Here is a 15,688-nt window from a genome sequence, read left to right on the forward strand (position 1 = left end):
CAGGTTAACCAATCCATTCATTTACCTGTGTTCTTCCCAAAACCGCATGCTTCTGCAGAGGAACAAAGACTCCACTTCCTCAATGTTTGGCAAGCCTTGGCCTTTTATTTGCAGAGAACAAAACCAACAAAACCAACCAATAAATCCTTGAGACTGTTTCTATAATAGAAAATCAGAAGGCACAGCATCTCCACCCAGAGAAGCTCCAAATGGATCTCTGGCTCCATTCTACTCTGCTCTCAGCTTTTAAATCTCCCACCCCCCCATGGGGTAAAAGCTCATTCCACCAGAACACAAGCAACAACTATGGCTTCTCTTCAGGAGGGTACCCCTCCTGGACATCTGAAAAGCGGCTACATGGGGCTCCAATCACACCTTTGCAAGACATTATGCCCTGGTGCAGGACTCTTCTGCTGATGCCTCTTTTGAGATGGCAATATTCTGCTCAGCCCTACTGTCTACATCTTTGCACCCTCCTCCTACCCACAGTGGAATACAATAGGGACCATCACTCAAAGAAGAGGAGGTTACTTATCTGTAACTGGAGGTTCTTTGAGATGTGTGGTCCATATCTGTATTCCACTACCTGCCCTTTTCCCCCTGTGGTGCACATACGTAACCCACAGTGGAATACAGATAGGGACCACACATATCAAAGAACCTCCAGTTAGTAAGTATCCTCCTCATTTGGAATTTCTGCTCGTGGTGGTGGTTAATTATTTGTAGTATGATAGTGACTAGAGGCCCACACTGTAATCATAACCTCATTGTGCTAAGTATTGTATAAATGCATAATAAGAGAGATTATCAGAGCCAGGAATCTCCAGACTCAGTACAGTGCAATGCCCTATCCATTAGACCACACAGCCTCTCCAATACTCTTCAAATCATATAATTCACTTATAGCAATTTTCATATAATTGTTGAATCAAAATGTAATAGTATACCAATCAGTCAGGCTTTATTGCTTTAACCAACATTATAACTGATTTGAATATTAGTTATGTACACAGTGGATATACCTAACAAATAAACACAAGTAAATTGAAATAGAAGTACTCAGTACAAATAAATCACAAAAATACACAATAATTTGGATCATAAAAACTGCTCCATTAAAGAGATTTGAACATGCAGACTACAGGCAGGAAGCAGCAGTATGAGGGGAAGAACTGGTTTAGGAAGTGGCATCCAGGAATGGTAAAGATTCTGCAGGAAGAGGGAGGTGGTTTTAATCAGATATTTCCCAACCTTTAATAAAGTTCAGATTATTTTAAGGGCTGAGAAAACATAAAGGTCAGTTCTTATTTCACTTTAGAATCATGGAAGATTAGGGTTGGAAGAGACCTCAGGAGTCATCTAGTCCAAGCTCCTGCTCAAAGCCCACTTCTAATTTTGATGATCACATTTGGCACAAGCACACAGATCTATAGTCAACAAAATCCATCCTTCAGATTCAGACAGTGTTGCCTATTTTAAATTTTCTTGTTGCTGTATATTTTCCACCCTCTTGTAGAGGAGATGTACAGGTGAAGAATAGATGAATTAAGGAACAGAAGGTTTAAAGAGTAAAAACCAACTCTCCTTTAAACAATGGAGCAGTTTGAGAGAGAAGCCTATCTTCTGGCCACTTGGTGCATTATGGATCAGATTTTGTGGTCCAGCCAAGCTCTGCCTAGGTGCCGCTAATCTGACTCTGTAGCCATACTGGTCATGCTGTTTGTACATGCAAATAGTGCATTCATTGTGGTGTTTGTTTCCAAACTCAGGAGAAAGAAATGGAAAAGCAGAAAACTCTTTATCAGCAAGCTCGTCTGCACGATCGCGGAGCTGCTGAGATGGTTCTTCAGATGATTAGTGCAAGCAAAGGTAAAGTTCTGAGAAGTATTTAAATTATGTTAAACCTATATGCAATTATATAAATATATCAGCTTACTAATTGCATGGTATATAATAAATCAAAATTAAATGCATATTATGAACTACATTAGGTATAGTCTCTGTTCTGTTTTTCCAATCTAATCAGTTATGTTAGCACAGATTTTAATTATTATATGATTGTTTTGACAGGTGAACTGGGCCCCATGGTTATTGAAACATTAAAACTTGGCATTGCCATTCTAAATGCTGGTAATACCTTAGTTCAGCAGGTAACAATATTTAACTTTTACAAGTCTTCTCTTTGTAAAGGAAGCATATTATTTTGAGAAATGTAGTTTATTACTACTGTTCTTATGCTAGGAGGAGTTTGGTTAATTTTAGATTAGATGGCAAAAAATGGGGGGGAGTAATAGTCTGGCTGGTTGAACAGTTAGATACATACTAATATGATTAAGGCTAGAGGAAACTACATTTTAATAAGAGCAAGATCAAATATATTACTGGCCAGTTTTGTCAATATGACAATGATCATTTGGCAAATTGTCAAATTATGATGATTTTTATATAGTTTTTCCTAAATTTCTCTCTCCTCTAGAAAATGTTAGATTACCTTAAAGAGAAGAAGGATGCTGGATTTTTTCAGAGTCTCTCTGGCTTAATGCAGTCTTGCAGGTAAAAGCACAAACCATGTTGTTACAGCTTTAGTAGCATCTAGGTTGGTGACTAATTGCTCAGAGTTGGTGCATTTTGAAGGTTGGATTACAGCAGTCGACAACTGAGCTGGGAATTGATCTAGAGGGAATTGTATTTGTGGATCTTAGGCACTTAAGAAGAGTAAGTTCATCTGTGGAATATTCTTCCAAGAGAAAAGAAATAGTAGGCTGACCTTGTATTTCTTAGTAAGCACATGTAAGAGTAATACAGCATTTAGTAGGTTTTAGCTCAGTGGTGATCTGCAATGACAGTAGTGCCTGTTGCTTATGTGTGTCTTTCTGGGCAATAGTAAAAACAAAGTTCATTTGAAGACGGACCATAAAATGTAAAGGACACTGGAAACAATATGCTAGTGTTTCAGTTTTTGGTTTTAATAATATCACTGTGAATAAAAACACGTGCATGTGTCACTGTGAAACTAAATGAACTACACTAGCTAAAAAATTTAAAAATTTAAAATGTATTCAGATTAGAGAAATACAATTATTTCACCAGTGTACAGAGAGAGGTTACCATCTTCTGTTCTGGGAAATGAGTTTTGCTGTATTAGCAATAAAAATTATTCCTGGGGGAATTCCGTGCCATTGCACATGCACAGAATTTATGTCCCCCACAGATTTCTTTGCTTCCACACAGAAAAATGACTTTTTGATGGGGAAGCAAAGGGAAGCCACAAGAGCGGTCATGCGACCCTCTCTAACAGTATGTTTCGGGTGCCCAGGGGGCAGCCGCCAGAGAGGTAAATTACTGTGGGGCAGAGAGCAGGACTTGGGAAGACCCGGCTGGTGGCTCTTATCCTATGGCGGGCTCAGCTGCTAGTCCCAGCTGGGATGTGGAGGTCAGAGCCAGATCAGACCACCCCCAGATTTCTCCCCAGCTGCAGAAAGCTCTGAAAATCCCCCACCCCGCTTCCTGCACCTATCATTCCTCCACTGCAGGGGCAGGTATCCCTGTACAGGGAGCTGCTCCCCCATCCACCCAATCCCTGTGCATCCAGACCCCCTCATACCCAGACTCTCCTGCCGAGTCTCACACACACATACCCCGCACTCAGAACCCCGCTGATGAGCCCCACTCCCCCTGCAACTGGACCATTGCGACAAGCCACCCGCACCTGGATCCCCTCCCCACCAAGCCCCAACCAGATGCAGCTGGATCCATACCCCACTGAGCCCCACTCCCCCAGTATCTGAACCCCCCACTGAGCCCCCCACAGTCAGATCCCCCACCATGCTCTGTCCCCCCCACACCCAGACCCCCTGCTGAGCCCCAACCACCTTCATCTGGACCCCCCTGCAGAGTCCCATACCATTGCACCCAGAACCCTCCAACAAGCTCCCACACCCAGATCCACCACTGAGCAGCCCGCACCAAGATTGCCCCACACAGAACTCTCTCAACCCACACCTGAATCCCCCCACACTAAGCCCCTGAACACTTGGATCCTCCCTTGCTGAGGCACTGTGGTGTTTCTGGAGCAGACCCAGTCCTTGTGCTATGTCAGGGTTGAGTGCAGCCTCACCACTGAGTCCCTGTCCCGGGGGGGAGGGGGCGGGGAGCTACACAGTGATCTCCCACCTCTGTGCAGCCAGTGGCCTGTGCTCCCCAATTCCATGCTGGAGCCTCCCGATTTCTTTGACAAAATTTGCAGAATTTTAAAATATTGTGTGCAGAATTTTTAATTTTTTGGTGCAGAATGCCCTCAGGAGTAGAAAATCAATCTTTCAATACATTTTGACTTTGCAAGACAATTAGACTCTCAACAGGTTCCTTTTAAATGATAACAGTTTGGTAGAAACCATACAAATGAGAAATAAAGTGAACTCAAATTATGACCGTTTGGAGGGGGTGGGATGGGACAGGATTTAATCAATATTTTGTGTTCCTTTTCTCTTCTACATATAGGTGTGTAACTCCTCTTGATATTAATGGTAGTAATAGGTGTATATCAAGAGGAGATTTAAACCTGTATCTTTTCAGAAACAGACACTGGACCCATATCCCCCTCCAACCCTTTTATTTAAAACATGTTTCATTTTATATATACAAGTCTGTGTGTATCACAATGGGTAAAACATGTGGGTCAAGGCTTCCAAAGAGTTCATAGAGGAAATTAATTTTGCCGTTACATACAGCAGCAGAACTTTCTCAATTTTCTGTGCTTTGTTAAAAGTGTTCTTGACTTGAATGCATTTGAGAGACAGAATAAAGCAGAAGGCCTTGGAATGGTTACTGAAGAAGGAACTCGTAAGTATAATGAATAAAACCCATTTAATTCAAGTAACAATTAAAGAGTTTATTACGCTTCCTTCTAAAACTGGAATTTTCAGAGCTGTTTTAGCGCATTGCTCTCTTTATTGATAGCCCCATTAAAATTAGGATTAGATTAGTCTTTTTAACATGGTTAATGTTTATTAAAATTCTAGCAGTAAACATTTGAACGGAAATTATCATGTAACTTACAATTTGCTTATCCTGTATTCTTATTATTTTTCTCTGATCCACAGTCATCGTTCGTGAGCGTGGTACGTTTGGGTTTACAGCTTTTGATGCTATTGTGTGTTGCAAATACAGAAAGAAATCTTCTTTAATTGCATCTTCCCAGACATCCTTTAGGTTTAGTTTTATGGTCTGCAGCAGGTTGCGTGTTGAGCTTGGACAAAGAGTTTGATGCTTAATTAAAGAAGTGTCTTTCATATTTAAGGCATGGTTTTATTGACAACTAACCATTTACTTATTAGAACTTTAGTCCAGTATTTTTACCATGAATGCATTGGAGTGCTAAATATTTTGGCTTTTGCTTTTTCTGTTTCATAATTTGTTTTATTATCATTACTCTCAGTACATTTATTTAAAATTACTTTAAAGCAGCTTACAGTATTTGCTTTTTATTAGAATCACTTATTTTGAAGGATGCTGTTTGAAGAATATATGTTTTGCATGTTTCATAATAAACAATGATCACATTCATTGTACTATATATTTTCAAGGTGAGAAAGTGCTACAGAATGATGAGTTTACTCGAGATCTGTTTAGATTTTTACAGCTGCTTTGTGAAGGTCATAACAATGGTAAGTAGACTGGAATGAATTTTCAGGGAAGTGATTGTATTCAGGCTCTTAAAAGGAAGGACAGTAGTCCTTAGTATTGATGCTGTTCAAATTGACTTTCTGTTTTTTGCTAAAGGTAATCCAGTCAATACTCTAAGCTAAAGTGGTTTTTCAAAATGTGATAAACCATGCAATCTAATCAACTTTCACTCTTTAACTAACAGTCGTAATGACATTCCAGAATTTGTGCATCTCATCATTAATAGAAAGATAGATGGCAAGATAGTCACAAAAAAGTTCTTGTTATATGTTTAAATTATGATATATTTCAATAAAATGTCCAGAATCTTTGATAAGCATCAGTGCTTTTCAGTGTAGTGTATATGAGATGGTCTTTCACAATTAGTAGCTATAAGAGTAACTTTCCTCTTTAATATAGTGGAATAATCTCCTATTTTTTGTTTCTTATACATACATATTTATCAAACACAAATTATTTGTGATTTCAGATTTTCAGAATTTCCTGCGTACTCAGATGGGCAACACTACAACAGTGAATATTATTATCAGCACTGTTGACTATCTCTTACGTCTTCAGGTAAAAAAAAAAAAAGACAAAGACAAAACAAAGAATAAATTATTCCCCTCCCCTTGCACTTTTGTGAAGCTAACAAGAGGAGCAGCACTAGCTTTGTGTAGTCTTTGCACTGGGAGTATCACAAACATCACTTTGTGCCCACCCCTGTGCAGGTGAATCAGGAAGCTGCCTGCACCCTCTGCTCCCTCACCTGGTGCACATGCTCATGGCTGCACATATTTTGGATGGACTTAATTTCATTTGTGATTACTAGTGTGGTAATCCTGTATATGAAGTTGACCTGTAACTAACAGCTTTAATATTAAAGTGTACACACTTGTTATCTTAATTTTTAAATAGCTCATAACTGTCAGATGTGCCTTTGTAAAACAACTGAATGATAATGCATTTCAGTATTGATAACTGCAGAATACATAATTGGACAAAGTTGTATAACATTATTGTGGTTAGAAATAAAAGCACATAAAAATGTGAAATCCTATCTACCATTTCAATTTCTGTTGATGTGATACTGTATGGTAATTGCTGAACATATAATATGAGAGTGGAAAAATATAATATGTTGTCATTTGTTCTTAGGAATCAATTAGTGACTTCTATTGGTACTATTCAGGAAAAAATGTGATTGATGAATCTGGACAGCGTAACTTCTCTAAAGCTTTGGCTGTTACCAAACAGATTTTCAACTCACTTACGGAATATATCCAGGTAAATGGAAACCTGACACAGGATGTTCAAATTTCAATATTTACAGCAAATGTATTTACATATACACTGCCTGATCCTCAGCTAGTATAAGTCGGCAATTGACATAGCTTCATCTTCATTGATTTGAATTGAGCTATGCTCAATTACATCAATTGTGGATCTGGTCCATAATGTGAAAATCTATAGATATTTTTGTGATTGTCTATATGCATAACATTCACAACATATGTGGTGATTATATTTTGGAAGACATTTTAGAATAACTTAATGGAAAATTGTACTTACTTCTTGGATTGCTCAACTAGGAGCCTTAAATAGGAAAAGTATTTCTTATCCCAATTGATGCGTAAAGAAAATATGTGTTTTTCTTTATTTTTAGGGTCCTTGCATAGGTAACCAGCAGAGTCTGGCTCACAGTAGGCTATGGGATGCAGTTGTTGGCTTCCTTCATGTCTTTGCTAACATGCAAATGAAACTCTCTAAGGTATTTTCAGTTGTTCCACAATTATCTATAGTGCATCTATATAAGCATAAAATGCAATAAAATGTGCAGTGAAAGCTATAAGTCAATTAAGAGTATGGTCTCTGTTCAGTTGTGTATAGCATTCTTATTTTCATTATGTAACAGCCCTAAACTTAGATGATAGCCCTAGAAAAAACTGTTGGGCCTTCTGCTCCATGAATTATGATTCTCCTCCTGTGCTCAAGTGAGTCAGCTAACCTCTTAAACATGTCCATATACAGTGTGCTTCAATTATCTCTTTAGACACATCATGCATTACCTAATTGCCCTTTTATGGCTAAGGGACTTTTTTTTTAATGGCCAGCCTACAAGTACCATGTTAATGAGTCTGAAGCTCCTTATTCAATGCCACTTTAAATAACATCAAGTGGTTTTTGCTTTTTTCAAAAGATTTGTCTCTGAAATTAGGTGCTTTCCATTAGTTGAGAACATAAAAGTGGTGCATTTAAGTTCTACAGTTTTCTAAGATGTTTACCATTTTCAGCAATAGCTATGTAACAAGAAAGTTCATGAAAATGGTAAAATCTCTCAGTATAATAGAAATTTCTATATGGCATCCATCATATTTGCTTTAGATTTAAAAAAAATACAGTAAAATGTTTTAAAGAAATAAATAGTAATATCCTCATTTCACTGATAAGATATTTGCATCTATGTCAAAAAAGAACAGAACCGATTAGCATATTTACAATTTGCATTGTGATAATAGATGCAGGTTATTTTTAAAGGTTCTTACGCGGGAATTCTGTACCACTGTGCATGAGCAGAATTTATGTTCCCCGCTGATTTCTTTGCTTCCCTGTAGAAAAAAGACTTTCTGACAGGGTAACAAAGGGAAGCTGCAAGAGCAGTCATACACCACTCCCGAGCAGTGCAGGTACATCGTTTCAGGCAGCCGGCAGAGAGGTAAATCGCCACGAGGCTGGGGACACCCCACCCAGTGACTCCTACCCTGAGCCTGGAACAGCTGCTAGTCCTGGCTGGGCTGGAGGCAGGAGGGGAGAAGACTTCCTCTTCCCCTACCAAGGCGTGGTTGGGACTGTGCCAGACGCAGACCCAGAAACCTCTCCCAGCTGCAGGAAGCTCAGTATCCTCTCCTGCCCCCATCGCTCCACAGCTGCAGGGGGAGGGAGTCACTGTATGGGGAGCTGGTCCCCCATCCACCCAATCCCTATGCATCCAGACCTCCCATACCCAGACATCCCCACCAAGCCTCACCCCGTACACCCAGAATCCTCCATACCTGAACCCCACTCCACTGGACCTCAACCCCTGTATTTGGTGCTCCCCTGCATCCAGACCCGTGACTCAGAACCCCCACCCCTGCACCAAGACCACCCCCCACTAAGCTCCCTGCACTCAAACCCCTACACTGACAAGCTCCCTACACCCTGCACCACCCTGAGCCCCCACATCCAGACCCCCATGCCACTGACCCCCAACTAGCTGCACCCAGACTCCCACCCCACCAAGCCCCACTCCCCCAGTACCCAAACTCTCTTGCTGAGACCTCCACACGCAGACCCCTCCACTGAGCCCCAACCACCTTCCCCTGCAGAGTCCCATTGCCCCTGCACCTGGAACACCCCCACACACACACAATGAGTCTATGTGCATCCAGATCCCCCCACACCTAGACCCACCCCACTAAGCTGCCTGCACCCAGATTGTCCCACAAAGAATCCTCTCACCCCACACCTGGATCCCCCCCACACTGATCCCCTTCACACTTAGATCCTGCCTTGTTGAGCCTGCCTGCCCTCACTTGGTGCACAGAGAGGCAGGGCCCAAGGGTGTTTCTGGGGCTGGGGCAGGCTCAGGCCTTATGCTGTGTCAGAGTCGGGTGCAGCCTCACCACTGAGTCTGTGTCCTAGGGGTGGGGATGGGGGGCTGCAGGGTGATCTCCCACCTTCGTGCAGCCAGTGGCCTGAGCTCCTCAATGCCATGTTGGAGCCTCTGCATTTATTTATTGACAAATAAAACTTGCAGAATTTTAAAATATTGTGTGCAGAATTTTTATTTTTTTGGCACAGAATGCCCTCAGGAGTAAAAGGTCCTACCAGCTTCCTCCCTCTCCAGTAGAGCTGTGTGGGAATGGGATTTTCCAATCCCCACACACGAAAAATACCATTTGGAGGGAAATGAAATTTTTTTTTGGCTTGTCAGCTTCTTGGTCTGCCCAGATGCTTGCCTGGTGGGCTGCTGAGGAGTCAAGGGTTCTGAGAAACCAAGCTTCCCAGAAACAAGGGAAGCGGCGGGAGAGTAGTATCTGGGACCCCAGGAAGGTGAGCCAGGCAGCTTGTTTGTCTGATTTTCATCAAAAGTTTCAATGGCATTGACTTGCTCCTGCAGAACATTTTGGTTTAATTACATTGGTATTTTCAAATGGAAAATTTCCCATCAGACAGTTTTCAGCAAGTTTTACTCTGCAGTTTACTTCCCGCCTTTCTAAAAGTCCCATGTCTCATTAGCCTTCCTTCCAGTTTAGGAAAGTGGGATGGAACTCTTTGAAACCCATCACTATTGTTCTTAGATTGGCCTGAGTTGTTTCTGCAGAACAACATAAAGAGTTTGCCTGCTTTCAGGGAGCCAGAGACTCAGCATTTGAATGTGGATCTCTTACATAGTGTTCAGAACAAATCACATAGCTAATGAACCAGCCCCTGTGTTACCAATGTGTAATCTTCAAGATGAACTAGTGTATTTTTATTGTATTTTGTATCTATATCTTCCTGGAGTTGAATTAAACTGACTTAACACTGACAAACACAAGCTACCCCAAAAGGTATAAAACACACATAGTTTTACAGTATCAGAGGGGTAGCCGTGTTACTCTGGATCTGTAAAAGCGGCAAAGAGTTCTGTGGCACCTTATAGACTAACAAATGTATTGGAGCACATGCATCCGACGAAGTGGGTATTCACCCATGAAAGCTCATGCTCCAATATGTTTGTTAGTCTATAAGGTACCACAGAACTCTTTGCCGCTTTTATAGTTTTACAGTTTTCTAAAGCCCGAATGCTTTTATATTTTTGAATAATGTCAATAATCATGTCATTTTCTAGTAATAAAAATATGAGCTTCGCAACTTCACCACTGCAGATTACCAAATTTTGTCACTTAGTGATTGAGCAAACGTAAAAAAAAATCAAGATTACTTGATCACAAAATGTTCATTTATTTTGATAACTGTGATTTAGTTTTAGTTACTCATCTGTAACCTCACCCATGGATAAGCTACTCCTCTCGTGCTCCTCCACCACCCAGTTTTGATGTAAACATTGATAAAAATGCTTTGATTGTCTCATAAACCAAATTGATTTGTATACAAGTATATATGGTATGATGACAAGGAATTACAGGATGGGGAGAACTGGGAGAAAAACGGAGCTGGTGCCTCAGGGAACAGCCTAGATGTACATCCCCCACACAGGAGAAAAGAGAGCCACTGCTGACAGCCAGCAGCCACTTCCTTCACTTTAGAGGAGCAGCAATGCTTCTCACACTTCCAATCAGCATTCCCCTCCCTTTCTTGTACTCTGTTCCCCTTTGATCTGCATATAAACATCCTTCTCACCACCATGAATCTTGGGCAGAATTTTCAAACTTGGCTGCCTATCTTCCTAAAGTTAGGCACCTAAATCCATATTGGTCTTGTTATATTAATTAATGTACTCTGGTATATTCTGTAAACATATTAAAGTTTTAGTAATATGAATCCTAATATATTGTGCTATGTTGGGGGGATGGATTTTTTATGTGTAGTCTCTCATATATGGATTAGCAAAATTAATAAGACTCTCCCTCACTAATAGTCTCCACTTCAGTAGTCCTCGGTACTTTATTACAACATACCCCAATGCTCACACATCTGCTCTAGTTGAGCACATTGTATTGTATGAGATTATTGTAATATATCATAATAGAAATGACTGTGAACGATCCTGATGTGTCTATGTTTACTAGGGCTGTATGTGATAACCATTCCAAGTGCTGTTTCTTCCTGTTAAATGTATCTTTTCTTAATAAGAAAAAAATGTGTACACCATTTATGTTGCAGGATTCCAGTCAGATTGAATTACTTAAGGAATTGTTGGATCTCCTGAAGGATATGGTTGTGATGCTGTTGTCACTACTTGAAGGTCAGATCTATTTTTTATAATTATGTGTTATTACTTTCAGTGTTATGAAGCTGAGCTGTCACAATGCAATAATTAATCTTTCAGAATTGTTCTTTAATTGCATTTTTATTATGCCAGTGCAAAAAGCTATTTAGTGTTTATTAAAAAATGTTTAAACGAGAATTATATAAGGTGCACGTAATGTTGAAAGAGCAAAGACAATGCAGAAAAACATATTTACAAGAAAATTATGGAGATTTAAGAATAAAATTGGAAAAGTGTTTTTGGTAGTGTTTCTGAACATAAATATGAAATTAACTTATTTTTACATGTTTTTATAGATCCAAATAATTTACTGTTTTAACATATAATGTAGGTAATGTTGTAAATGGGACTATCGGAAAACAGATGGTGGACACACTGGTAGAATCATCTAGCAATGTAGAAATGATCTTGAAGTTCTTCGACATGTTCCTCAAATTGAAAGACCTAACCAGCTCAGATGCTTTCAAAGAATATGATCCAGATGGTAAAGGCATCATCTCAAAGAAAGAATTCCAGAAAGCAATGGAAGGTCAGAAACAATACACACAGTCAGAACTTGAATTCCTGCTGTCCTGTGCAGAAGCTGATGAAAATGACATGTTTAATTATGTTGATTTTGTGGACAGATTTCATGAGCCAGCCAAAGACATTGGATTTAATGTGGCAGTCTTGTTAACTAACCTTTCAGAGCACATGCCAAATGATTCACGCCTTCGGTGCTTACTAGATCCAGCAGCAAGTGTACTTAATTACTTTGAACCTTACCTTGGCCGCATTGAAATAATGGGTGGAGCCAAGAAAATTGAAAGAGTTTACTTTGAAATCAGTGAATCCAGTAGAATGCAGTGGGAGAAGCCACAGGTGAAAGAATCCAAAAGGCAGTTCATATTTGATGTTGTAAATGAAGGAGGAGAACAAGAGAAAATGGAGCTCTTTGTGAATTTCTGTGAGGACACAATCTTTGAAATGCAGTTAGCATCTCAGATCTCCGAATCAGATTCAGCTGAACGACCTGAAGAGGAGGAAGAGGATGAGCCTTATTATGTAATGGAAGTTGGAGATGATGAGGAAGAAGAAAAATCTCTGGAATCAGCTTCAGCTTTTGCAATGGCCTGTGTTGCAGTGAAGAGGAATGCTGCCCACTTTTTAAAAATGGTCACTTTAAGGAACCTTAGGAAACAGTACAGAAAAGTTAGAAAGATGACTATAAAGGAATTGGTGAAAGTGTTTTTCTCCTTTTTCTGGATGCTATTTGTAGGGTTATTCCAGTTGTTCTTCACCATCGTATGGGGGATTTTCCAGATTCTCTGGAGTACTGTGTTTGGGGGTGGCCTGGTTGAAGGAGCCAAAAACATCAAAGTTACCAAAATATTAGGGGACATGCCTGACCCAACACAGTTTGGAATCCACGATGATGTCATAGAAGCAGAGAAGGTTGAAGGCATTGAGCATGGAATTAGAGTTGAATTTGTGCAGTTTGTGAAAGGTGAAAAAGGAGAAACAGACATAATGTCAGATATTTTTGGCATTCATGCCAAAAAAGAAGGTGGCTCAAAACATGGTCATGATGCTGGACTCGGTGATGTTGCAGAAATAGTTGGTACAGATACCCCTCCCTCTTTGGAAAGCACTGTTCGTAGGAAAAGAAAAGCACAGGTAGGTGGAACAAATTTATTGCCCCTTACAGCAAAAATGTATTATATATTACTAAAAGTTCCAGTAATAACTAAACTTATTTGCTCACTCAATTGCTGTTCCTATGAGATACATATTCTGGGAATGTCATTTTCTTATATTTTATTATCTAAATCTTATAACAAAGAATAATTTGCCGGAAAGGAGCTTAGGCCAATATGTCTGCCTTGTTTTAACTTAATAATAATTATTTTTGTTGTTCATTTAGATTACAGTATTATTACTATTTATTATTTGCATTACTTTAGCACCTAGGAACCTCAGTCCTGGACCAGAACCCCATTGTGCCATGCACTTTACAAACACAGAACAAAAAGAGTAGTAGCACCCAAAGTGTCCTAGGTTCTTTCCAGACCTAGTTGCTAACTTCCTATTCTGTAATTGCCTTTCAGCCTCCTCCTTAATACTCTTCATCCATAATTATACCTGATTATCCCCTTAACTTATTTATTTTGTTTGCTTAATTGATTACACTTAATAAACTGTCCTTTGTTTCCTACTCTCTGAAATAGCTTTGCCTGAATTTATTGATTTACTGTTAATTTAATATTTACTTTATTTTTAATTGTCCTTCCCCGATGTGAACAGTTTATCTTGTTCCACTTCACTAAATCCCTACATAATTGAATGTAATTCCATTTAAATATGGGCCTGAACCAAAACTCCGGATCCAAATACCTTTTCAAATTGTGAGGATATCTAAACTCTGCAGTTTTCAGAGTAGCAGCCGTGTTCATCTGTATCCGCAAAAAGAACAGGAGTACTTGTGGCACCTTAGAGACTAACAAATTTATGCTCAAATAAATTTGTTAGTCTCTAAGGTGCCGTGAGTACTCCTGTTCTTTAAACTCTGCAGTATAGATCCATCTCTACTTGTATTAGGCCATTTCAAAGACTTCTCTTCTATAATGGGTTTTAGCCCAACCCTTTTAAGGCATTGGTATGATTTCTAGGAGTTTTCAGTATAAACCTCCACTACTTGACTATATAATGTACTATTTACTCTGTTGTCAAGCTTTTAGCCCCCATGAAATGTGTATTACCATGTTCTCCTGCATATCAAATTATATTTTCCATTTACTGGCCAGTTTATTTATTTATGTCTGTTTTATATACACTTTCTTTAAAATAAAAATTTTACTTATGACTATTCCATTGTCAAATCTCATTTTGAACAAATTCCTTATAAAATAGTAGCAATTTCATGTCATTTTATATGGATAGGTTGTTGTATTTACATTAGTACTGAGGTATTTAAAGGACATGGAAATTGAACAGAGTGACTCTGCTTTGAAATTAAGGTCCCTAGTAAGCCTGAACAAGTAATATATATTTTTCCAACAAATTTTGCCTTTCTTTCTATTCCCAAAGTGATTGCAAAGTTCTTACATGTATTTTTTGTTAATTATTATTCTCACATTTCTTTTGGAATTAATGCAGATCGTTTGAATCATTAATTGTGACCAATCAAATATAAATTTTTGGTTCTTCAAGTAGTTGCAGCTGTATATTCCACTTAGGTGTGTGTGCGCACAATACATGGGAGCCAAAGAATTTTGCCTAGCAGTACCCATGGGAGTGGGAAGGACGGGGGCGCTCGTGACTCATGGTTGTAGCCCCTCCCCTGCCTACATGATGCAGTGCCACCTCAATCCCTCTCAGTTCCTTCTTGACACCCATGACTGGAGTCGGAGTTCTGTGAGGTTTTCAACTTCTCAATCCTCTTTTCAGTTACTTTTTTCTAGTTGTATGTAGTTCATTAATACTCATATATAGTGTTAGACTTACTAGTAATTGGTTGTAGTTTAAGTGTTCCCTGATGATGTCCTCACCGGGGTTTAAACATTGTCTGTCATGTGGGGGGACGAGCCCCAATAATGATCCCCACCTGTGGTGCTTGTTGTGTCTAGGGTGAAGCCAATGGCAAGGAACGGAGGTTGATTTGAAGATTGTTCATGAAACAGACTCACGTGGCAAGGGATCTTCTTCTGAAGCAGCATCTGCTTGAACTGGCCACGCAGCCTCCTTTGGCACCAAGGCCTTCATCAGATGGCAGGTTTCCCTTGGGTTTTGCTGCTTCGTGTCCTGGAGCTGGCACCTCTCCAAAGATACAGAGGAGTGTGCTGAGGAAAAGGTTGCATAAGAATAGCTGAGGCTGCTCCAGGTCCCATGGGGACTCATCTCCTTCCTCCAGAAGGAGTGTGGATCAGTGTGGATCCCTTGGATTTTGCTGCTTCGTGTCCTGGAGCTGGCACCTCTCCAAAGATACAGAGGAGTGTGCCGAGGAAAAGGTTGCATAAGAATAGCTGAGGCTGCTCCAGGTCCCATGGGGACTCATCTCCTTCCTCCAGA

The 15,688-nt window shown here is 39.9% G+C and overlaps 1 protein-coding gene across 1 annotated transcript in view; it reads left to right on the forward strand.

The window, feature by feature from the left end:
- Window positions 1-15,688, forward strand: part of RYR3 (ryanodine receptor 3) — a 642,559-nt gene that overhangs the window by 560,174 nt on the left and 66,697 nt on the right. The window contains 10 exon segments of the mRNA XM_045013234.1: window positions 1,770-1,869; window positions 2,071-2,150; window positions 2,477-2,553; window positions 4,769-4,842; window positions 5,586-5,666; window positions 6,155-6,243; window positions 6,823-6,951; window positions 7,331-7,435; window positions 11,536-11,617; window positions 11,973-13,297. Of these exon segments, the coding sequence (XP_044869169.1) occupies window positions 1,770-1,869; window positions 2,071-2,150; window positions 2,477-2,553; window positions 4,769-4,842; window positions 5,586-5,666; window positions 6,155-6,243; window positions 6,823-6,951; window positions 7,331-7,435; window positions 11,536-11,617; window positions 11,973-13,297 (2,142 nt within the window).

Source organism: Mauremys mutica, chromosome 4 (assembly GCF_020497125.1).
Source record: "Mauremys mutica isolate MM-2020 ecotype Southern chromosome 4, ASM2049712v1, whole genome shotgun sequence".
NCBI lineage: Eukaryota > Metazoa > Chordata > Testudines > Geoemydidae > Mauremys > Mauremys mutica.